The sequence below is a fragment of the Pezoporus occidentalis genome, unplaced genomic scaffold (assembly GCF_034315485.1).
Source record: "Pezoporus occidentalis ecotype Australia unplaced genomic scaffold, CSIRO_AGI_Poc_V1 ctg11, whole genome shotgun sequence".
Classification (NCBI taxonomy): Eukaryota; Metazoa; Chordata; class Aves; order Psittaciformes; family Psittacidae; genus Pezoporus; species Pezoporus occidentalis.
In genome coordinates this window covers 4,864,517-4,888,559 of record NW_026912886.1, presented here as the reverse complement: position 1 = coordinate 4,888,559, position 24,043 = coordinate 4,864,517, and the positions used below count along the sequence as shown (strand labels likewise).

The window sequence follows — 24,043 nt, the reverse complement described above, 5'->3', positions numbered from 1 at the left end:
AAAAGAAATTAACCTAACCTGACTATGGAATTCTTTCCTTTGCTTCTTTGTCCTAGATAAGGTTACTGAATTTGAATGAACTTTTGTATGACTAAATCGAGGGTCACCACTGAACTATGAGATAATACTTTGATTTATTTTTTTAATCTAATATTAGGCATTTTCAAAGATTATGAGGAGAAAGATGATTGTTTCGAAGCTTAATTAAAGGTAGAGATGTGTATTTATTTAAAACAACGGCATTTGTAGTATAAAAATACATAAATATTTGAAGTTAGGGAAGTAGATCAGACCACTTCTTTTGAATGGTTGTATTAAACACCAGATTTAACTAAATACTTAATATTTGACTGATATAACTATTATAAATATTTAACATTAATGCTAAATATTTCAATATTAATGTGTACAAATTTTCTTCATTAATCTGTTTACACTGATATTTATTTGTCAATTCTTTGGTTATATACATAAATGGTGTTTATAGCAGTTGACTCTAGATGTAGACTAGTAGCTAATTAAGTGTAACTGATTAACTTTTTCATAAGTCAGAAATTAATCAGAATTTGAAGGATGCAGTAAATGATTAAGTGGATTCTTATTAGAGCAATATATTTTCTCCCAGTCTTAAAAAAGAAAAACAACAAAAATCCAAATAGAAAGGGAAGGGGAAAATACTGTTTAAAAAAAATAAAACAACCTCTAAGTTTTCCTCTGATTAATATAGTTAATGAACAAATGACTTTGTTTGTTGTAAATCAGCAATCAAGTGTTTTTAGTACATATTTCATTCTGGCTGTATATAGTAACCATACAATAAATCAATTTGTTCTCTCTCTATGATAGAATCAAAGAATAGTTAGGGTTGGAAAGGACCTTAAGATCATCCAGTTCCAACCCCCCTGCCCATGGCACTGTCACCTCGCACTAAACAATGTCACCCAAGACTCCATCCAACCTGGCCTTGAACACTGCCATGGGATGGAGCATTCATCACACAGAATGCATAAAAATTATTATTAGCCTTCAGTGCTGAATGCTAGTACTTGCAAGAATAAAATTTCGTGGTTAATTTCTTTGGTACCGTTCAGGTGCAAGTGTGTTGTATATCCAGAGTAGCAGAAATGTATAGAATTAACACCAGAATGACTGAAAATAAAGTGTATTATAATTTAAAAATATATAAATTATGGAAAAGGACACAATGAATGAGTACTTCATATGATTATATGTTGCTGTGTCAGGAAAAATATGTATGTAAGTGTTTGAATTATCCTTCTGACAAAAATCATACTTTTCATGTGTGCCTCTTGTGTGTCGTAATACTCGGGAAGTAACAGATACCTCTGTTGTATTAGCAGTAGGGTATGACATAATTGCCTTAAGCTACTTGAATTAGAACTGCAGATAGGCAGCTAAAGTACATGCAATGTTACATTAAATGTTAAATTTGATTAAAAGCATTAAATGAAAACTGTTCTATTTACAGTCAGGCAACATTAGGATAAAAACTAATCTATGCAATTCATATACTTGCAACTTGAAACACACAAATACTAAAATAATACAGCCAATGCTTGTATTGTCAGTAAGTTTATAGTGTCTGTTCTGAGACATTTCACTTAACTGGAAAGTTAAATGGAAAATACTTTTAATGATTGAAGCAAATCTATTAATCTAGATCTTGGAATAAAAAAATGTGTTTTGTGAAATTACTATTTTGAATAGCTACTTTTTGAAACGAAGGATTGTGTGGAAAAGCACTCTAAAAAATTATGCAAAATTAAGCTCTTATATTCCATTTTCAAAGAACTCAGCTTTTGAAAATGTAACCCTCAGTCTTGTATTAAAAATTCTTGCGTTTAAAAAACAACAATGAAATACATTAAAAATATTAATGACTATAATTAGAAAATACTAACGCTGCCATCCACAGCCACCTAAACAAAGTAAGTGCAGCACAAGAGCCTGTCAAAGAGAAACTAAACTGAATGGCATAAAATGGGTTGGGGCATTTCCAAAACAAGCAAAATTAAGCAAAAAAAGTTATTCTTCTAAAAGCCATAAATTTCATACAAAGAATATTGACATGTCATGTGATACTTCTCTACAGAGCTATAGATCAGCTAGATCTGTATAGATTTTATGGGCAAAGTTGGTTCTGAGTATGTGATTCTAAAGTATTTGGCTTTGACAGAAGATATATTACTAAAATTGGACTCAATGATCTGCAGCCACTAGCAATGCTGATTTTAATGTAATAGTTATTAAACTGATATTGGTTAAATAAACTAAAGTGGTATGATGGCAACTTGTAAATTTTTTCTAACAGATGAAAACTGAAAAGAAACCTTACAAATTCTTTAATGCTTGAGACATCCTGAAAATGAAATGGACTTTTAATAAATCTAATTCATCTTCCCTGTTTATACATACAGAGAAGCAAGAATGTGCTAAGGTCCAAATTAATTTTTAAGTGAATACTTTATAGCCATTTTTCCAGTAACCTGTTTAATTACTCATGCCCAGATAACAGAAAAATTGATAGGCAGGCATAAACTTATTTCTAAACCATGAAAATTTCCACCTTCACCTCTTGGCTGCAGGTGAGGAGCTCCTGAAACCAAAACAATATTTCCACTATGTAGCCATAGCTGTTTAAGCAGATAGTGTTTTTTCATAGATGTGGGTGGGATCATTTCATGGCCAGTTGTTCCTCAAAGTTATATTATAGAATGGCTAAGCATAACCAACCTTGCATAATGCTATTGTTTCCTTTCATGTTTGCTGCCAAAAAGCAATAAGGTCCAAAAGAAAGAAATGGAAAAAGCAGGCTAACAAAAAATGTAGGTCACACATAAGCCTTTTGACTATGACTGTCCACCAGTTCCCAGCCTTTTAGAACTGGCATATCTCTTTTAAAATATTAAAAGTGGTTGGTGTTAAAATTGGTGGGGATTTTTGCATTTATTATCCTGAGGTTGCTGTCTAAAATGAAGCCACATGTTACATGATTGCAGTCCTTGAGCCATTGTTATAGAGAGCTTCATTTGTATCACTGTGCTTTACTTCCTCATGATACTATGCTTTCCCACACATTTGACGAAGGGAACTGCTCCTTCCAGTGGAGCAGCTTAATTTGTTCTGATAAGCTGTGAGGAACATTTCGTAGTGTGATACTTCATACAGGTGCATGTTCCAAGTGGCTAAGCTGCTCCTGTCAACACAGTACTGCACTTTCGGACATATTGTACTTACTTGGGGTCTGTGGTACTTTTGTTTTGGGGTTTTGTGGGGGTACTGTGTATGTGTGTGTTGCTGGTTTCTTGTTTGGTTTTGGTGTGTTTGTTTTGAGTCTGTTGCTTTGGTTTTATTTTGGCAGAGGGACATCTCCAAGGAGTATTTTCAGGCAGGGACATGGGTAGATTTCAGTTTGGCTAAGCCTAACTGTCCAGTATGGTTTGAAATTCCCCTGTAATTCCTTCAGGACAGAACTACCAGATTCTAAAAAGTATTAAATACCTAATAATAAATTAAAATAGATAGAGTACTCTGCTATTGCTCCTCAAACCTTTTATTGATGAGGAAAAATAGTCTAGATGAAACAATTAGAACTAACCTACATCAAATCTATTTCAAGATGACTGAGCCTGGACACAGAACTTATAGATAATATATGTGAATCTTCACAGTACATAAGAAGACAAAATGGGTTTGTCATGGTATCTTCTAGTTTGCATAAATAGCACAGCATACAGGTCTTTAAGACAAAAACCAATATTGTTTTCTCATTTTCATAGTATCTTGTATGATAGAATCTCTATCTGGCATCTGTGTTACTGCTTAATTATAAGTAATGCTTTTACAAAATGTGGTTATTTCCTACCACACAAATTACTGGTTTCTAGTCTTTGTTTTAAATGCAAATAAAAATACTGAATAAATATTCATTTATTTCGATATGAAGGTAGGTAAAGCAACCTGACTTTTCCTTAGCTATAGAAAAAGTACATAAAGGATAATTAGAAAATTTTTTTTCTTTTTTTCTTTTTTTTTTTTCCAACTAAATGGTCATGTTAAGACTTAATGTTGCAAAAACTGTTGTACAACTGTCGTGGTTTAAGCCCGGCCAGTAACTCAGAACCACGCAACTGCTTGCTCACTAGCTGAACATAGGACAGCATCTCAGCTGAAACTCGTTTGTATCCTTTCTCTAAGCTGCTGTTATAGTATGTGACACTTGGTGCATTTTCTGAAAGCACTATCTATATGAAAGTACCCTCAGAGCAGAAAAACACAAGAAACATTTGATGTTCAGAATAGTTCAAAAAAAGAGAATGGGAATCGTTTTAAGTTCTGCTGCAACTATTTCTTCCTTAATTTGCTGTTCTAAAAAAGCTGTTTCATTTTTTCTCTATATAACAGTTCAACTCATATAATACTTCTTTGTTCCAAAGGCAAGGTAAAATGTTTACATCAGGCACCTATCAATTGACTTGACTTCTCTGAATATGAACTATTTTCATATATTAAAGGGCTTCCTCTAAGCTCTTTAACTGCTTGGGCAGCTGTTCTCTGCTTAATTTATAGAAAGCAAATGTGGGTAGGAAGGCATTCTGCTTCAGGTGATGTTTGGTTTAGTTTTATATATCAGTCATTTAAAACTGCAAATAATAATATAAATTTATTTTACTACAGTAAGGCAGATTTTCTCAGTAAGAGCAAATTGCTGCAATAGTGGCTTACTGTCTTCTGTAAAATTAAGCCTTTTAGAATAGCACTGTAGTGCTGAGAGTTCATTGCATTGCTCCCCAGGCTTTATTCTCATCTGTCAGTCAAGCTAACATGATCATTGATGATCCTTCCTGCTCTGCTGCCCTTTCTGAATTCAGTTCCACCTCTTGCTTTTCTCAGATGTGGTTTTTTCCTTTAGATTTTCTGTGGCCTAAAACTATTGCTCTTGATTGGAATAAAACCAGTTCTTCAAAAATCTACTTAAAAACAAACAGAAAAGCTTCTAAAGAATCTTAAATAATGTTGCAGTAGCTCTCTATTGCAGGAAAAGAATAGACAAAGTTTATAATTGGGGTTGGAGAGTACTAAGTATCATAAATAGTGAATCTGAAGTTTTAATGGATTTTTGGTATATGCCTCTACTTTGTTTATGATTATCAACTTTACAATTGTTACACATTTTATTCTTATGTTAAAAAATCTTGAGTGAAAAACATGGAAAAGAAGATAAATAGCAGTTAGCAGTGTGTAGGCAAAACTTGAAAGACTGAGAACATGGACACTGAGAGAATTGAGAACAGACATTTAGAGAATTTATGATTCTGTGAGAAAAAGCAGAGCCAAGCTCAAGCTAGGCAATGAGTCCACAAGTGAGGGTCTAGATCAGTGAGTATATAGGCAGAGCTGTACTTTATAGAGACTGTCACTCTTGGAGCAGAACATCAGGCAGGGACTGAGCTTAAATGGAGCTGCAGGGCTTGTTGGTCCCTTTTCCGTTGGAGGCTAGTCTAATGAAGTCTGTTGGTATACTCGGGGCCCTGACAGAGACACTAAATATTGATTGGAAATTACTGCTGTGGATTTCTTTTAATTAGCGAGTTATTCATGATAAATGGAATTGATAAAACTGTTTTTTTAATAGTCCAAATTATTTCTCATTTAAAAATAACAGAGTTTTATATACCCACATTATGTCTCTGTAAAGACAGGAATTTTGTTTCGGAATTAAAAGGAATTTATTAGACAAACTGTTCAGCAGCTTTGCCGGGGAACTCTGAATAACTTGTGGAAATGAGGTTTTGTATTTTGGATAATTGGCTTAATACAGAACAGTTGTTAAATACACACATTTTTCAGGTCATTCCTTATGTTTGAACATGAGTTTGTATTCCTGTCTCAGAACAAGATAATCATGGAGAAAATTCTTATAGGAGAAGAGGTATAGTGTCTAGTTCTGGCACAAAAGGCACAGCCAAGTTTGATACTCTGCAGTATATATAAAAAACCTTACAAAATATAAAATAGGTTGTGTATTAAAAGGAAATGTAAATGTCTTTATTCACATGGCAGACTTTACTATTAGTTTCTTCCAATATCTCTTCCTATCAGTCCATACTGTTTCTCTCTTCCCAGTCATCAGATGTAATAGCTATTTTCTTTAAATCTTTTCAAATGTCCGTTTTGCTTGTGGCTATTGTGAGTGTTCTGGTGATTCTTTTGTTATGAGCTGATACTGAGCTTTAATTGACTTCATTATTAACATTCTTGGGTTTGTATTATTTGTGGTGAGAACCTTTTGTAATAAATGAGAAATCACTGACTTCCTCTAAAATTCTGTATAATAACATTACTTATGATGAATTATTTACTTGTGAATGGAATAGGAAAGGCTTTTGGATGTTGTTTTTTGTTTTTTTGTCCTAGGTTAACTAATGTCTGTGCCTTCTTAGATGTTTCTGTTCTCACATAACTTTTTTAACTTTACTGTTACGCAGTTATTTCTTGTCATTTCCAAAAGGTTGACGTGCTATAGAGGTTAACCCAGTTTACTTAGACATTACTTACATAAGTAGTAATTTATTTAAGTAAGTAGCCTTGTCAGCTTCTGGGAATTAGTTTATCTGATAGAGTGGTGTGTAGAAGATGTATATTCATTCTCCATAAGTATTCCCTTGAACCTACTAAAAATGCTGTTTATTTATAGAAAAGCTAAAATAATCAAGTCAGGTATCCGTTCTTGTGCAGCGAAATTCCTGCAAAATGCAGACATTTCAGGTAGAGGCACAAGAGTTCTACAGAAAGAGCTGTACAACATAGGAGAAAAGAGAGCTCTTGTGGGAAGAGGAGCAAATGTTTATGAAAAATTTCATTAGGCTCATAGTGCTGTGCCATATTTCATCGTTAAACTGCTTCCCTAAAAGATCCTGACACATTCACATGCTGGGTAAACATCACTTGAATTAATTTACTACATTTGCATAGGAATTGCTTGGTTACAAACTCATTGCTTGAATTTTGATTGGTTTGCAATGAAAGCAGTAAGCTACTTATTAGAAATTCATATTACTCTTTTTCCTTTTTTTCATTAATTCATTACCCATTTGTATGCATTTTTCAGATGGAATGTCACATATTGATGTGGATTCTCAGTGCAGAGTTTTCTAGCATATTGTCCATGGCCTAGAAATCACTGAAAAATGACTGAACAGATTCATTGAACAAATTGTCCTCCCTGAACTCATAGTTACTGTGTGTTACTGTCGTAGTCTCAAATATGTTCACAAACAGTAAAATCATCTCTCTTGGAAACGGTTTTGTTTCTGACTTGGATATCAAGATTCCAGTTTAGAAAAGCCATGTAAGTCTATGATGTGGAGAGGTGGCAGGCAGCTTTTTGTGCGTCATGGTGCAGCATTATCTGAAGGTTAGGGAAAACACTGATTATGTATGTGCAGACACTAAAGGTACAGGTTGAGATCGGCCTAAAGCCCAACCATGTTTTGCAGTGCAATAGTCTATTTAAAGAGGACTTAAATAGAGGCAGATAGGCAAATTAGATATAATTTACAGCATGTAAGTATATATGCTTGCGTATAAAATTTTCTCATGCTTTAAGCTGAAGAAGTCTATGTAGAGCACTAGAGCTTCTGTTATTCCTATTCCTTGTTGAAAATCAACCTGGGTAGAAGGAGAAAATAGAAACATCATTAGATCCCTAATGCAAATCCTGTTCTGTTTTTTGCTACAGAAAGTAACAATTATGGTAAAACACTAGATAAGCATTCAACATTCAAGTGCAGGAGGAGGACAATGACATCGCCTGTTCTTAAACCTTTTGAGAGTTTTTGAAGAAAAATCCTTCAAAATTTGTTCTTATTTTTAACTATTACATAGCTACTTTTACATCCATTCATCAGCTAAAAAATAAGAAAAATCTTACAACTATTCATCATGATGGATTATCAGTAGTTACATATTTCTATGCTTCACTTAGTTCAGAGGTAGAGACAGATTGAGTCTATGTAATGATCTATTTCAGGTATAAATTTATAATACTCAGATACAGTTTCATGCATGAGGCCAAGTTCAGGCAGCAGTCAACAGTACAGCTTCTGTGAAACTTCTCTTACAAATAGGAGTTTCACAGTGTCTGATGTGAAAGTAAGCTGCATGTTGGCTGTTTTTTCTGGTATTGATTTAGAAATTGAGGGAGAGATCTAGATGTGGAACATGATATACTCTGTAGCCCATTCTGTTTCTGAAGGTTACATATTTTGTTTACTGCATTCATATACAATCAAAGACTCACAACACTGATGCTGAGGGTTTTTAAATTTGAAAGATTAGGGATCGGTTATGAATACATTGACTTGATAACGTGCAAGAAAGATCAAGTTCAGTTGAATAAAGAAAAATGTCTTTCCAGTGTAATTTGGAAAAAAAATACATTATCTTTTTTGGTTGCATGTATTAGAAGAAAACAGTGGTTTTGATGATATGGTGATGAAATAGGTGTGAAACAGGTGACGAGCAAATAGCTGCTTGGTGGCAAACACAGGCAAAATCTGGAGTTATTAATGAAATTTCTTGAAGTGCCAGTTAGACGTTGTTTTCTTTCTGGAACAGTCCAAGGTGATACTTTGATAGGTTCAAGATTGATTAGAAGCTGGCGCTTCACTGGACAGCAGAACAGCGCATTGCTAATGTTTTATTCACACCAACATGTGTTTCTTTGTGACACCTATCTTCCGTGGTAACCTGTGGTCATATAAGTGAGTTTCTGTCCTAATTGCATATTCTTTTGTTCTGATAAATATCTTGCATTTGGGAAAGCTATGAAGGTACCTTTGCAGTGCTGAAGAGATATCTTGAGAGGATTTCTCAGGTAGCAAGACTGCTTTGTAGTACCCTTGTAGTCATCAGAAAAGCTTGGAGATACTTTGTAAGACTTACACTGTCTTGACACACTTCAAATAAAATCTGTCTTGAAATCCGCTGTTCTACAGTGTAGGGAAAAATGAACTACCACTTACTGGCACCATAGTGAGTTTACTAAGATCAAAATCAGACGCTGTGTTTTTGACTGGTACGAATGACAGTCCAGTTCACAGCTTTGAGTGGTAAGAATTGGAATTTAAATAGTTTAGGCATTGATCACTGTACATATGTGTTTTCACACATGTAGGCACCAGGCTTTCAGTTGCAGGGGTTCTTCAGAATAAGGCTTAATGTAATTGAATACGTTCCTCCAGAATAATGAAAACAGGATGCCACCCAGTCTTGCAAGCCAAACCTTTTGAGAGAGGTGCACATGAGTGTTTAGGAGGTGGGGAGGAAAACCAACCAACTAACAAAAAAAAAAAAAAAAAAACAAAAACCAACCGACCAAACAAACAAAAACCCCACCAAAAAACCCAAACAAAACAAAAACAAAACCCCCAAACCACCCCCAAACCCAACAAGTTCATCAAGGAAGTTCCACAGTGTTAAATCCAAAATGTGTCTATATTTTTTTTTGAAGTGTAAATAGTTGAAGTGATCTAATAGAAGTAGGATTCTATGCACTTAAGTTTATTCCTAAATAATTTTGTGATTGTCTCAGAAGTATAATAAAATGCTGTATTCTTCTGTCACCATAAGCCCTGTCCAAGTATTTGTTCATGGTACAAATTCAAGTTTCTATATAAAACATCTTGCCTTTTTGTGTATGTGTGTATGTTGGGTTCTGCACTGATGGAATTCTAACTACTGAAGATTGACAAAATTATTATCTTTCAGCATTTTGCTGTCAGAGTGGCATAGAATTCCTCTGTCATACTATAGAGTTGTGCCCCAGAGAGCGTTTAGCTTGTCACAACATGTAAATGGTAGTATAAATGAAGCTATTTCACAGAGGATCTAACAAAAGGTCTTGAATGACAACTTGCTTAATGCCTTTCTGCTTATTTTTGTATTAGAAAAATGACGTACACAAAGATGACAAAGCAAAACTTCATAATCTAGGGTCTAGAACATTTTTCAAAGCTTGATCTTCTCTGTTCCTACCAATTTAATCCTTCTAAACTGCCGTTTCCCAATAAACAAAATGATTGATTTTACCCCTCTCCTTCCTCTATTGGAGCAGTTAAATTTTTCACTTTAGGATCATAAAGAGAATTTATCTGATTTCATTTTCATTGGACCCTTTATTCTGGCTACTGTCCTGTTCATATATGGAAATTATCTTTAATCTCAAGCTCATGTCATTTGTCCATCTCCATAAAGCTGTATTAAGAGTGTGATTTTACCTCCTCTCCTGTCAGTGACAAAACTTGCATTTCACCTAGAGATCAGTTAGTCCTTTGAAGTTGCTAAGAGCACTAAATTCAGGTCTAATAACTGTAGGTACGTCACAAGATGGCTCAACGCCTATGTAAGAGGTTTGAGTACTGCTGTGATGGTTCTTACTCATGAACTCTGCTCTTCAAGGCAGTGAAACATGTATAATTAATTGTAATTAAATGAATAGGTTTTTATTAATTAAATTGTTAGTAAAATTCAGGTCAAGGACCACTTACATGCTAAACTCATAGTGTATTAAATTAATGAAACTGTCAAATATAGAAGTTTAAGTAGTTATTATGTCCCTTTCTCAGTACCAGTTCTCAGCTATACATCTCTCTATCTGAGATGAAGCTAAAGTTTGTCAGGTCATAGTGTAAGTCAGAACACTAGAATAACCTAGCTGGAAAATAATTGTTAAAACAAGCTGTATCTTTGCAGATCAGCTTTAGCAGAGATGGCAACAACTCATAGATATATATAGTCTGAAGGGTGAAAACACACTAGGGGGAGGAAAATATTTTCCTTGCAACAAATAGTTAATTATGCCCAGGAAGAGGAGGGGTAACCAGGCTGCAGTTATTGATGAGTTACCTAAAGCAGCTGTGCAGATAGTGGACTTGGCCTAGGGCATTTTTAAAAGCAAGCAGGAGTAGCCATCTTTCTTTAGCAAACATCAGTGTGAATTATGCCGATGAAAATCTTGGAGGGAAAAAGCAGAGGAAATACTAGAACTTTGAAAAAACGTAAGTTCAGCTGTGGGGATAAATGCATACCTTATAACTTCATTCTCTCTAGAGGTAAGTAAAAAATCACCTTGTTTTCAGATAGAAACTATTTCAGTGCAGTCAGCTTCAGATAATCTCTTCACAAGGCCAAGCTTATTGTAGCGGAGATGTATGTAATATTACTAAAGTCACTTTGGCCTGATGAGCGTGGCTGTGGTAGCAGCTTCTCATGTTGTCCTTCACTGCCTAGAGATATGCCCAGAGAACGTGTGCTGCTGAAGTCTAAATAAATAACAGATGTGTAAATCTTCCCCCAAAAGTTTCAAGTATCTTACGAACTTATATACTTCCAATGCACATGAAATTGTGCATGTTTCAGAAGTTCCAGCTTTAGAAACTTAATACTTGAAAGTGCTTTTTTTTCTCAAGAGCATAGAAGTTGTTTTTCATCTTTATTCTTCCGTATCTTTCTGAGCTATAGACAAATGCAGACTAAAACTAGCAATTACCATCAGCATCCATATCCCATATTCTTAGAATAATCATCAGAACTTCCTGAAAAGCGTATTTAAAGGAAGAATAACAAAATAAAACATAAAGAATCATAGTTTTGTAGTAGTATACCACACAAGTGCAACTCTGCTCAATCTGTCCCTTAGAGATTGATTTAAGCACAAGAATTGATTCCAGCATGACTGCTGCTAGTGGGGAGTGGGTATTGCCAAATAAAAACCCTTATAATAGAGTGTAATTATTTCAGGTTTTCTTCCGATATTTATTTCCAGTTATTTCCAGTTATAGTCAAAGTTGACAAAATCAACATTAATGATGAATAGTTAGAAATCAATGCAGATGTTCAGGACTGCCTATTGCAAGTAAGCATTCAGAGGATGTCGTTATTTGTTTGTATGTGGCCATGCTGCAACTGCTGTGCGAATAACTGCTTTACATTGAAGGCTGTAGTGAGATTTAATTTTATGGGAAATGCCATGAAAATGCAAATTGTTGTTGAAATACTAGGCCAATTTTAATGTGGGTAACATAATTGAGCTGCAAAGCATTTATTAAATAGAAGTGTCAGTGTAACTTCTGTTTTCTAGTAAAAATCCTTTGATTTTGATAAACCAGGCTGAATAGCCCTCATGTTTATCTAGCCTGTGCATTCCTTTTGTGCGTATTTGTCTTCTGTTGGTAAACTGACTGCAATAAGATTAGTCATTTTGATCCTTATGGCTAGGAGACATGGAGGTCTGCTAAGTTTGATGCATAGTGTATCAAAGCTTTGACCTAGGCTGCTTGCTCAACTCACCATATCTGAATACTGCTAGACGTCTCACTATAAGGCTTCTTTTCTAGTTTTCCCTTTCTCATTGTTCTTGTGAACTGTACTGCTTCAGAGATGACAGCTGGGCATTATGTTGTAGGAACAGTGAATCAGCGTGATTTTCAGGCATTCTGAAGGCACTTGTTTGCTTGCAAGCTTTTTGGCTGTCCTGCCATGGGGAACTAATGCTCTTCTAATTATCAGCTATGATTCCCTTATTTATGCTTGTGTAAAGATGTCTTAATCAGCTGTTGCTTGTTTAAAAAAATTATAGCAGTGTATTTGCCTTAAATAAAGTTATGTTCCTTGTACATCATTCAGTTAGCAGTACAGATCATTCCCAGAAGTGTCTGGTGCTTTACAGGAATTCCTGCATCCGGAGACTTTGTTCAGTATTGGGAAATTGTTTTCTGCCAGCTAATTAATTAGTATTAATAGTTGAAATTAGAAATTTAACTGTCATTTGTTGTGTCACCTGGACCAATCACTTTGTCAGCAGGACGTGGACAGGTAAAACCTTCTCCTGCTGTGCCTGTCAGCATATGTTTTTGTGGCTTAAGGAGAAACATATTGAACTGCTTTACTTGCCTGTCCTGCTAGCAGTCTCATCAGACCAATGACATTCCAGAAGTGTTTCAAACAAGTTGTATGTTTCTGTCTGCCTGTGTACATTATGCTTCAAACCTTAGGAATACTCAACTCTCAGTTAAAGCAGAGAAATCTGGGTTTTCCATCTGAATCAACATTGGCAACCAACCCTAACTGACTTTGAGGCTGATTACCCTAATCATTCCTAAGGTTAAATATTAGTTAGTATTTCCAGTCTAGTCAACAGCTGCAGGGTGAGGTGGACTAATTACTAGTATCATTTGGCTGATTTACCTTACAATAAAAAAGGAGTGAATAGATGTGAAAAAGGCAGAACCTGAAAACATACAGCCTCAGAGATGAGGGCACAGGAAGACAAGCCTCTCTCACACTTAGTTTGCATCATGTGCACTCAGCTGTGCATATCAGAGAGAACATTTTTCTCCTCAAATAAAAGAACACTCTTGCAAAAGTCCAAGACAATTAAGTACTAAGTGTGGACTTACGGGTATTACAGAAGAATAATATAAATAATGTGCAGCTTTATGTAATAGAGAGGCTGCTACTGTCCTCTGTAGTTTGTACCTATAGAATTTTACCGTATACTTTTATTTTGCTACTGAAGACGGTATCTTTTCAATTATTTGTATTACTGCAAGAGTGGTAGTGTCTGTAGTGAGTGTTTTCACCTGTGCTTAACAGCCATGAGCTGAATTGGCATTTTTGAGCTTGAGCCAATATTCTTCACAGGTGTGGTGAATGAACACTCATTATAACTGGCCTGTGTCTGGGCAGCTAAGTGCACAGCAGATTGGTATTTCAAAGATTTGATAGAGTTCTTTTCATCATGCTTACCTGATGAAATGTAAGATTTTCTTTTTGGGGGGTGGTGTGTTTTGGTTGGTTGCTTTGTTTCCCTTGCAGAGCTTTATTTCAGGTCTTCAGATACAGAAATAGTTCTAGGCTGTCTTCTCAGTAACTCCTTTAGTGCAGTTTGCAAAGACTTTGTCATAGTGCAGCTCTGTGTCCCACAAGGATATACCTTTACTGAGGAAATTCAAAGGTTTTATATTTGGGGATTTTTTGTGGGTCTTTTTTGGTTGAGGTTTTTTTTATGTGTGTGAGTTTGGGCTTTTGGGTTTTGTTTTTTCCTCTTTTGGTGGTTTGATTGGTTTTGTTTGTCTTTTTGTTGTTGTTATTATTTTCTTCTCTCCTCCTGCCATTTGATATTGAAGACTTTGCAATCCTGATTTATGAAGCGCTGTAATTGGGAAATACGTTCTTTTTAGCATTGTTCTTTTTTACCTTATTAATAATCTAGGGGACAGGGATTGCATCTTTTCAAGCCAGTATACTCTTAGAATTAATGGAAACTCCTACAATCCAAAGAGGATAGTGTGAGCCAGTCTTCTCTGCTTGAACATATTTTACTTGCATCAGAATGCCTGGATAGATGGGAATTGTTTTGGAACTGCAGTCCAATATTATATTAGAGAAAATCATCATATAGAGATACTGCCATGTGGTTTGCTCTTGTTACTGTTTAGCATCTGCTTATTTTTCCCTGTATACTGAATCAGCTGTACGTATGCTATATACTAACTTCACAGTCAAATTGCCATCCGGTCTGGGGAATCTCCACTGTAAACATTCTGTTGTATTTATCAACTGACAGCCCAAGTAGAGAGCGGCATGATAATTTGAAATAAATGGGGAGACATCAGAGAGAAATGTGTTTCTCTATCCTTATCTTCAATTGTAATGAAAATAAGACAAAATATTAATTATCAAAACTTAAAGAAAAATAATTGAATTTGTTATATTTGATTTTAATATTTAAATCCTAGGAGAGAAACAAAGCTGCTTGAAATAGAATATCAGGTTTTCTTTGATTGTTATTTTTATTTCCCTACTGGAAAAAGTGGGCTGGAGTTGAAAATAGGCATCACAGGACCTGATAAGATGCATCCCATGCAGGGTCCTGGGGAGTTGCCTGATGTAGTTGCCAGCCCACTCTCCATGATATTTGAGAAGTTGTGGCACTCAAGTGAGGTCCCTGGTGACTGGAAAAAGGGCAGTATCAGACCCATATTTAAAAAGGTTAGAAAGGAGGATCCTAGGAGCTACCGACCTATCAACCTCCCGTCTGTGCCTAAGAGGATCATGGAACAGATCCTTTTGGGGGCTATGTTAAGACACACGAAGAATAGGGAGGTGATTTGAAACAGCCAACATGTCTTTACCAAGTGCAAGTCCTGCCTGACCAGCCTAGTGTTCTTCTGTGATGGAGCTACACCACCAGTAGGCAAAGGAACACTACAGCTATCATCTATCTGGGCTTCTGTAAAGTCTTTGACACAGTTTCCCACAACATCTGTCTCTAAATTGAGGAGAGATGGATTCAGTGGGTGGACTGTTTGGTGGATGAGGAATTGGCTGGCTGATCACTTCTAGAGTGTAGTGGTCAATGGTTCGATGTCTGGATGCACACCAGTGACAAGTGGCATCCATCAGGAGTCTGTATTGGGACTAATATTGTTTTGTATCTTCATCAGTGACACGGACAGTGGGATTGAGTGTGCTGTCAGCAAGTTCTGAAATCTTACATATTAAGGGCTAAATAGTATATAATGAAGTGTTTTCCTACATTATTCTCCATAACTGGTTTGGATTTAATATTGACAAAGCAAAGCCGCTTGTGAATCCCCTGACTGAACAGCTTATCATGTTGAATAGGAGGACGAGAGTGTGTGTTTTGATCAGCCCTTTTCCTGCTAAGTGTAAAGTAACCCTTAAGCTAATTACCAGGATAAGTTATCATAACTTTCTATTAAGAATAACTTGAACAGAGCTAATAATTTCTAGTATATAGAGAGAGGATGCTATGTACAGAGAAAATACAGAGGAAATGGGAGATGATTCTAGTTGACTTTAAATCTGCTTGCCCATAGAATTATTAGAGCTCTTTAAGTTTGGTTTTGGTTGTTTTGTTTTTTTTTTTTATCCCTACTTTGCTGTTTTGACAATTATTTCTCCCTCCACCCTTTTCTCCAGGAAAAATACAGGTCAAGATGATGGAAGTAATTTTGCAAAAGCAAGATGGGCAAGGGCTATTCAGAAGGTAAGAGCTGCTCTGAAACCTGCTGATTTGTTCCTGTAATTTAAAGATTTTTCTCAGATGGAGGGAGACTTTAGCATAGCATTTCTAGTTCATGTAAACTGCTATTCAATTTCAGCAAGATCTGAGGATGTGGCTGGTGAGTTTCTTATAGTAGAGACAATTCCTTCTGTTGGTTCTTAAATCTGTGTGGTTCCCTTACCTCAGGATTTTTTCTTCTGGAAAAAGGATGAGATTCTGAAACTTCCTTTAGATACATGAGAAATTACGTAGTTTGGCCATCTTATCTGTGTTTCGTATTAATCCATAAACCACAGCTTCAGGCGTCTATTTCTGAATAATTTTTGATATTCAGAAATATCAATACTTCAATAAGATTTAATAAAATGGGTTTAAGAAAATATTTTTAATATTTTTCCTAGAAAAATCTTTTAAGTTCTACTGATGGTACCGCTGCGTAAACAGGTTTTTTTTTCTTAATTAGATGTAATAATTAAAAGAAATTATTATGATCACTTGCACTGCTTATGTGGTCAATATAGAACATAGTAATTGACTCCTAAGGCTCACAATAAGCAGGAGACTACTCATTTTAAGTTACCCCTTGTATCATTCCACATCTGTGCTCAGTGATAATGGTGAAATAGTGGCCCTATATCAACTGGTCTTATAACCTAGAGATCAACAGTGATAGTGACACAGATTTGTGTAGGCAAGTCTTCTCAACACGCCTTATTTCTTAGTCTGCAAAATGAGTGCAGCACATCCATATGTCACAGTTTTTCATTAAATAAAAAAAATATTGGAGGAGTTCAATATAAGAAAAAAAGATTATATAGAATTAAATATTCACTGTTGTTGATTGTTCTTAGGCTGTTCTTTGTGATTCATGGTTAACTATACAATGGATGTAGTGTGATGTTCAGTATGCGAATGCTCACTAATGAAGAAGTTACTGGTAGTTCAGTTCTGTCAGCACTATTGATTTACTGTCTTATTCAGAAACAAAACTTGACAAACTAATACTAAAGCAGGTATAACACAGGGACAGCAATGAGAATTTAGGGTAAGCAGAAACCATTCTTTGTTTAGGAGCCATGGGGCTATGAGATTAATGTGAAACTTCCCTTTAAAAGATTTCAGCAGGCCCAAAGAAATTACACATCTTTCAAAATCAATCTTTCAGGTGAACAATTTTCTAACCTGCATTCCAAGTAATATTTTATATGCAAGTGTCTCTTAAACTGGGAATGAACACGTATTTCTTTTGCGTGAAGTGTTACCAGTAGATAATTTGTATTCTGATGCATTTAAAAAAGTAATTATAACATTCAAGTGGCAGTATATTGGTTGGGCTAAATGACTGTCAGCAGCAACTGCTTCTCTTAAAGTTTTGTGAATTTATTTCAAAGATGAAATATTTAAATAGTGAGAATTTATAAACAAAGAAATATTGGTGTGCATTTTCTTTTCATTTAAGTGGATTTAGTATCAGTGCGAGTTTGTCAACTTTAAGACATGTTGACAATGGTTTAGAGTGTTACTTCATGTTATGAGAGGAAGCTCAAAATACCTGAGGAGTTAAAAGACTTTCTAGGTTGTCTTTATTAATCACTTTTTTTTTTGTTATTAATTATGTAAAGAAAATTATTGATTGGTATATCAAGCAATTCTATTGTGCAAATGATCTCAACTGTCTTGTGTCTGAACTGCTTGAGTTTTCATGAAGAAGGTAAAGGGTCAAAGTGGGGAGATGAGGCTAACAGTTCTAAGACCACTTCATAATTGCCCTTGAGTCTTTCAAAAAGTAGAGTTTGAAAAGTTTACTTCGACAAAAGGTGATTCACTGATAAAGGCAGAAGTTCAAGAACATATCTCCCTTGTGTTAACACACAACAAGAAGTACAGTGCTTCCAAAGAGCATCAGTTATTTCCACAAAAAGTTCACATGAGATGAACTGATCTTCATTCATGGTTTCAAAAAATCATGCATTGTTTGATCTTGGTTGCAACCTAAAATACTTAGTTCTAAGAAGAGATAATGGCTTAGAAATTCAGCTTGTGGGTCACAATAACAACTCTCATATTGGAGACATGAAGGAAAGTTATAAAAAGCAATAAATAAAGCTGCCAGTTGTATGGAAGCAATGGCAAGTTTCATGCTGCTCTGTTGGTAAACTATCTAGCACAGATTAATTATAATTGCATTATATGTTTTAAGTTAAATTTTATTCCACCACCTTATCTTCCATGTCTCATGGCTTTTGTGTAGGATATTTACTATGTAAAAAGATAAAATCACACTTATGTCAACTTTGATCAAAGAACTGCTTTTGTTTCTCTTATTTCCTGTCTTTTTAAGTAAACTTAATAGCTTATTTGTTTGGGTTTTTTTTTTTTGGAATGACTCCCTCTGAAAGTTTTGTGTGGAAGGGAGCGTATTAGAAAGTCAGTAGGATTTTGAAGAAAAGAAAATGGAGATGTCTTTTATGTGAATAAAGCTACAGTTAATGGGGCTTATTTTAGCTTAGATCTTCCTGTGGTATTGTTGAGTTGAGATATTCTATGATTTATTCCCCTCCCCCCTCCTTTAAATCAATGTGAAAGCTAAAAATTGCTTTCTTCAGTTAATTGAAGGTATGAAAAATGGTCGGCCCTGAGAGAACCTTTTATGAGCTGCTCTACCATTATTTGAGGATTCTCTTAGGCAAGGTTGGGAAAAGCATTATCACTTTGCTTTCCTCTTCAGAAGGTGAGCAGTCATGATTCACAATAGGGGGTAACAAACCTAAGCTTTCTCTCTTGGCTGTCATAAATCAACAAACAAGAATGTAACATATTGTCTTCCAAATTAAACTTCAGATCTCTCCTTTGCTTCAAAATTCAAAAAGGGACCATAGTAACATTCTTTCCCTTCCTCCTGTTTCAAAATCTATTTTAAGTAAACATGTTACAGCATTTTGTAGGTTGTCTTTGAACTCGTTAAATGATTTATTACTGGTTTTATTGATAGCCTATGGTTAAGTCAATGTCCTATAGAATTGTCCAGTGTGCTATAGAATGTCCAGCTCCTGGACCATATTTGCAATTGAATTACAGAGTGTTTTGTGGCATTGGAAGGTAATGTTTGAAAGACTCTGAAACTCAACAGGGTTTTTATCAGGCAAAGTCTGCAAGTGAGAATGTGTGCCTCAGGTTAACTGGTTTATTTTTCCCCATTTTATATAAATCCTCTGGGCTGTCCTTTAATGTCACCATTCTGTGGAGGCAAAAGCTGACTTTTGGAATGCAGTGGAAGTACTAAAGACGAATAGTTAGGATTGTGAAGGCAAGAATCCATTATGTTAATTATAAGGTTTGATGGAATACTTCTTGTTATGGCAAGAAAGGGAAACAAGTCCCAGGGTGAGGAGAGAGAAATACTGGAACAGCCAACAATCATATCAGTAGAAGATCTCGGATAGGAAGGAGAGTTGAGAGCTGCTACAAATGGGTGAACTCAGAATCCTGGTGAAGAGAATGATGGCTCAGACACTGAAAAGCTTAGGAATTATATTGATGAAATCTAAGCAATGTCTAGAGAGAGAAGCTTGGGGCAGGAGGAAGAGTTCCAGTAGAGCAAATTACCTTGCTTCCAGCTTTCTGATAAATGGTGTAACCCCTTGCTCAGGCAGTCCTAGTGCTGTGAGCAGTCTTGTTGCAAGCATTCAACTTCTAAGACCCTTGCAGTATCTGCCTTAGAGTTCTTACTTCATCATTATGTATCTTTCTTGTGATTTACCCTCTTTACTCATTTACAGATTAGTGGGGTCGGTTGTTTTAGTTCACTATGAAGAAGTTTTTCTTCTACAGTTTGGTGGTGTGCTCTTTATTGCTGAATCTTTCCATGCTGCTGCCACTCATGGCAAGTCTTGAGATGACTCTTAATTAGTCCTGTTGGTAGTGCCGTTAAGTATATACTTGAAGGTTAAGTATATGACTGAGGGTTGTATGGAATGAAGATGCTGTAGCTCTCCAAGTCTAGGTAACTTTGACTCCAATTACATTTACCATATGCAAAGAAACTCTGCAAGCAGGAGAAATGTGACTTAAGAGTCCTGAGAAACTATTTATGTCTTAATATGAACAATGGAAAGCAAGGATTAGGAAATTACTAGGCTAATCACTGATAATGTGCATCGCCCTGATGAGACCAAGTGTTTGTCTTCTGTTTTCATGTTCCAGTGCACTGGGAAGGCAGGGAAGGGGGTCCCTGTGCCACCCCTTAAAATGGGCTGATCCTTGCTGACACTAAATTGCCATCCCCAGATACTCTTCCTCCTCTCTCTTCCCTCTCAAGGCTTTCATACCAGTTTATTACCTCTGAAACAGCTTAAGCTGCTATTTTTCTTTTCCTTTTTGGTCTGCCTGCTCCCTCCATCCCTGCCATCTTGTCTTGCTCATATCACAATAACCGCTTTCTCAGTAAAGCTCAGCCAAGGCCATATGTCTGTACTGTATTTGAGGAGGCCATGGATTAAAGGTATCTGAACACCTAGGCTGAAGGTACCTATCAGTTCCTCAGCTGGGACTAGAATGCATGTACTGATAGACCTGAGACAGGAGAGGTCCAGGAAAGCCTAATGCATGCAGTGAGATCTGAAGCAGCACTTGAATACTTTAAGTGTTACTTTATCTGGAACCAAGGGGTAGAGAATCAATAGGAATAAATTACTTTTAAGAGGCAGTAATAAAAAATATTGTCAATTTTCATTTTAAAAATTAAGAATATTCTAGAAATACAATGCTTATGTGAGTCCTTGGCCACTTTATTTTAATTTCTGCAAATATCAGCAGATTCTTGTGCATTAAGTGCAAAGCTGCACAATTAGTTATATTGTGGTTGTGGAAAAATAATGAAGATTCATATTCCAATGAAACTTTTTGTGTTTTCTTCCAGAATCAGTTTAGTAGAAGAATAGTCTGACTTAATATTTAGGAACAGAAATACTATATTTTCTGTGAGTAATGAAGAGTTTAATGCTTTAATAGTAATATCTGTAAGAGATCCGTTACTGCAGGTAATATAATTATGGCAAAACATAAATTGACCCAAAGTAGAAAGCAAAGCATCAAACTAATGCATCAGACTAGATCCTAAAATTAGAGGTAGCAGCTGAGTCAGATTCTTGATTTTAGAAAATGCTTTAGCAAACAATCTGCTTTCCTAGAGAAAAAAATCAGGTAGTCTCTAGGGTGAGTACATTCCTAGAGGGCAACAAGGAACAAAATAGTCATAAGGAGAGAACGTAATAGGAGGATTAAATTTCAGGAGTGATATATGTTCTTCAGTTACTGCTTCAAATGCATAACATTATGACTTTGGGTCCTTGGTATATCTGGATGGGGAGAAAGCTCCCCTTTTCCTCCTGAAATATGCTTAGTTATTGATTTGACTTGACTTTTTTTTTCTAGTTATTGTTGGGGCTTCACCCCATATTTGCTTCTCACTGTGATCCCATCCTGTGATTCCTTCTGAATTCAGGGCCAAGCTTTGTTGAACTTGCAGCTGGGAAGAAGTGGTTATGATGTTTTTAAATGGTTTGCCTGTTCCTTGATAATTATAGCTTAAAAAATCTCAAAAGTGGTTTTACTTCACTTAACAGAATTCAAACTGCGTAACTCTGTAAACCTAGCAATTGGTTAAAGGAAACCAGTGCTTGAAAGAGTTTTAGTGCACAATAAGAGACAGCTTTAGCCTTCGTATCTTCAGAGACTTCAAAACACTTCTCATAGTCATCAGAAATAAAATCTAAATCGGCTCATAGGTGGGTTCCATGCACTTATTAATGATGAATATTTTATCTCACAAATGGTTATTTGCTCTTCTTTTTAGAAGAAAACACTGAGCCACTAGCATTTTATAGAAAAAAATACCTTGTATGGAGAATAGCTTTAAATCTCTATGTGTGCTTCTAAAAAAAAGTAAAACCAAACCCAAAACATTTTATACCTTTCTCCGTATTTTTAATAGATTAGCGATTCTATTAAGAGCTGTAGGCGCGCGATCTTTCCCTAGGTTAGCACGAAATTCAGTAGGAGCACCGGGATCACCCTATCCCGTCCCGTGTCGGTACCTCCGGTGGCGCAACTTCCCCCCCAAAACCGCAAGCGCCCGCTGGGGCCGCTGCAGCCGTTCCCGGGACGGACAGCAGGGGGCGCGCTGGGAGCGGCCTGACCGGGCTCTGCTGCCGGTGGTCTCTGCGGCAGAGCGCGGGGACCGGCTGGGGGAGCTGCCTTCCCATAGGATTAGATCAGCATATTACGATTTAAGAACTGGTTGATTTTTGGTTGACGGGATATAAGAATTGACACAGTTATTGCGTTTGTTTAATGAAAGGGAAGAAATGATCCATCCCTTAAGCAGTCCGTAGAGGATGGGGAATTGAGAAAGGTAGCTTAATTCTGTGACAGCTTTTCCAATTGTCACGCTGAAATCCATCATGAAGTATAAATGTCTTCAAAGTTGTTCCATCGGTTTATAAGTGTCACCATTTCAATATAAGCATTAAAAAATAGAGATAGTCAAATAACATCTAGACTAGTTATATGTTATTTAACACTGTTTTTATTATTTATAAACAGTGATGAAAGCTAATGACATGTTTTCACTGGACAGACTTATTCCAAAGAATTCCAAGAATCATCTCTGAAAGTCATGGTCACATAATCCTGGAAATAGGCATACAGACTAACTGTTTTCTCTCTGAAGGTTTATAGCTGCCTGTTGGGGTTTTGTTGGTTTTTTTTTTTTTGTTTGGGGTATGGTTTGGATTTCTGAGGGTGGTGGTATTTGGGTTTGGTGAAACTTTGCTTTTTCCATTAAGATGCAGGGAATGGCTTGAATTGTGTAACAAACTGCTACATCTCCATACAAAAGTCTTTATTTCTCCTATTCCTTCTGCATGTGGAATTTCTATCTTTAGCACTGTGTTTGTGAGGTATGGTAAATCAGTGTGAACCCTTAATGGTGTGGTTCTGGAAGGCCAACTTCATCAAGATGTGAGGTTACTGTCAAGTAACTGCGAAGGTGGGCATGGCCCACAAGTGTCAACTGCTCCTTGTGCTAGTTTATTTAAGTCTGACATAGACGCCTTTTCAAGATGCACAGCAGTTGCATTCCACTTACAAGTGGCTTACAAGTATCTGGGCTACCAGAACTGTGAGGATAAAAACTTCCACTCATATGTTTGCTATAGAAAGTTCTTAACATCATATGTATGTGAGGATCATGTGAACAGAAATACAACATAACTTGTTGTGGAGATGAATTTGGCTGCAAGTAATTAGTATGTACTTATACATGAAACTAGATTCTTGATTGGTCAGTACCATTACAAGCAAAGCCAGATTTTTTGCTGGCTTGGGCAAATTTGATGTGGAAATTTAATTCCAGTGTAGATGTGCCATAATTAGTTTGAGGGTCTTTGGATGTATGGTTTGATTTTGGTTTTTGTTTTCCTTCTGAAATATCAATTTTATGCTGGCCTATCAAATAAGTGGCTTCAAACTGAAACATTCAACATCTGGTAATGTAACAGATTAGTAAAACAGGGTCAGTAGTTAGGAACTTGCTTGAAGATTACAACGTTAAGTGCTGTGAGTTAACATTGTTTGCAAACAGCTATTTATTAAATGAGAGAACCTTATAATTTTGCAAAACACTCCCAATATTTACTGTTTTTACTGTCTGTAGCCTCAAGACCATTTGCTTGGTCTTGATAAAAACCCAGTTTATTTCTGTTGGGTCTGTCTGCTGTGGGTGGCTGTGCTTGGGTAGACTGCATGTTTTTTCTTGGGTTTTTTATAATCCTTACATGGGCAGTCCTGTTGATTTTGAGGGGCATTATTGTCACATTTCATGTAATTAGGACTGTATCAGTGCAGTGTTTCCTGTTGTGCACTTATATA

At 36.0% G+C, this 24,043-nt stretch overlaps 1 protein-coding gene across 1 annotated transcript in view; it reads left to right on the top strand.

The window, feature by feature from the left end:
- Positions 1-22,214, top strand: part of LOC134168419 (protein unc-13 homolog A-like) — a 37,894-nt gene extending 15,680 nt beyond the window's left edge. Inside the window, exons 7-8 of the mRNA XM_062628099.1 lie at positions 16,030-16,096; positions 22,107-22,214. Coding sequence (XP_062484083.1) covers positions 16,030-16,096; positions 22,107-22,151 — 112 coding nt within the window. The 3' untranslated portion in view covers positions 22,152-22,214. The remainder of the gene's footprint in view (positions 1-16,029; positions 16,097-22,106) is intronic.
- Positions 22,215-24,043: the final 1,829 nt, after the last annotated feature.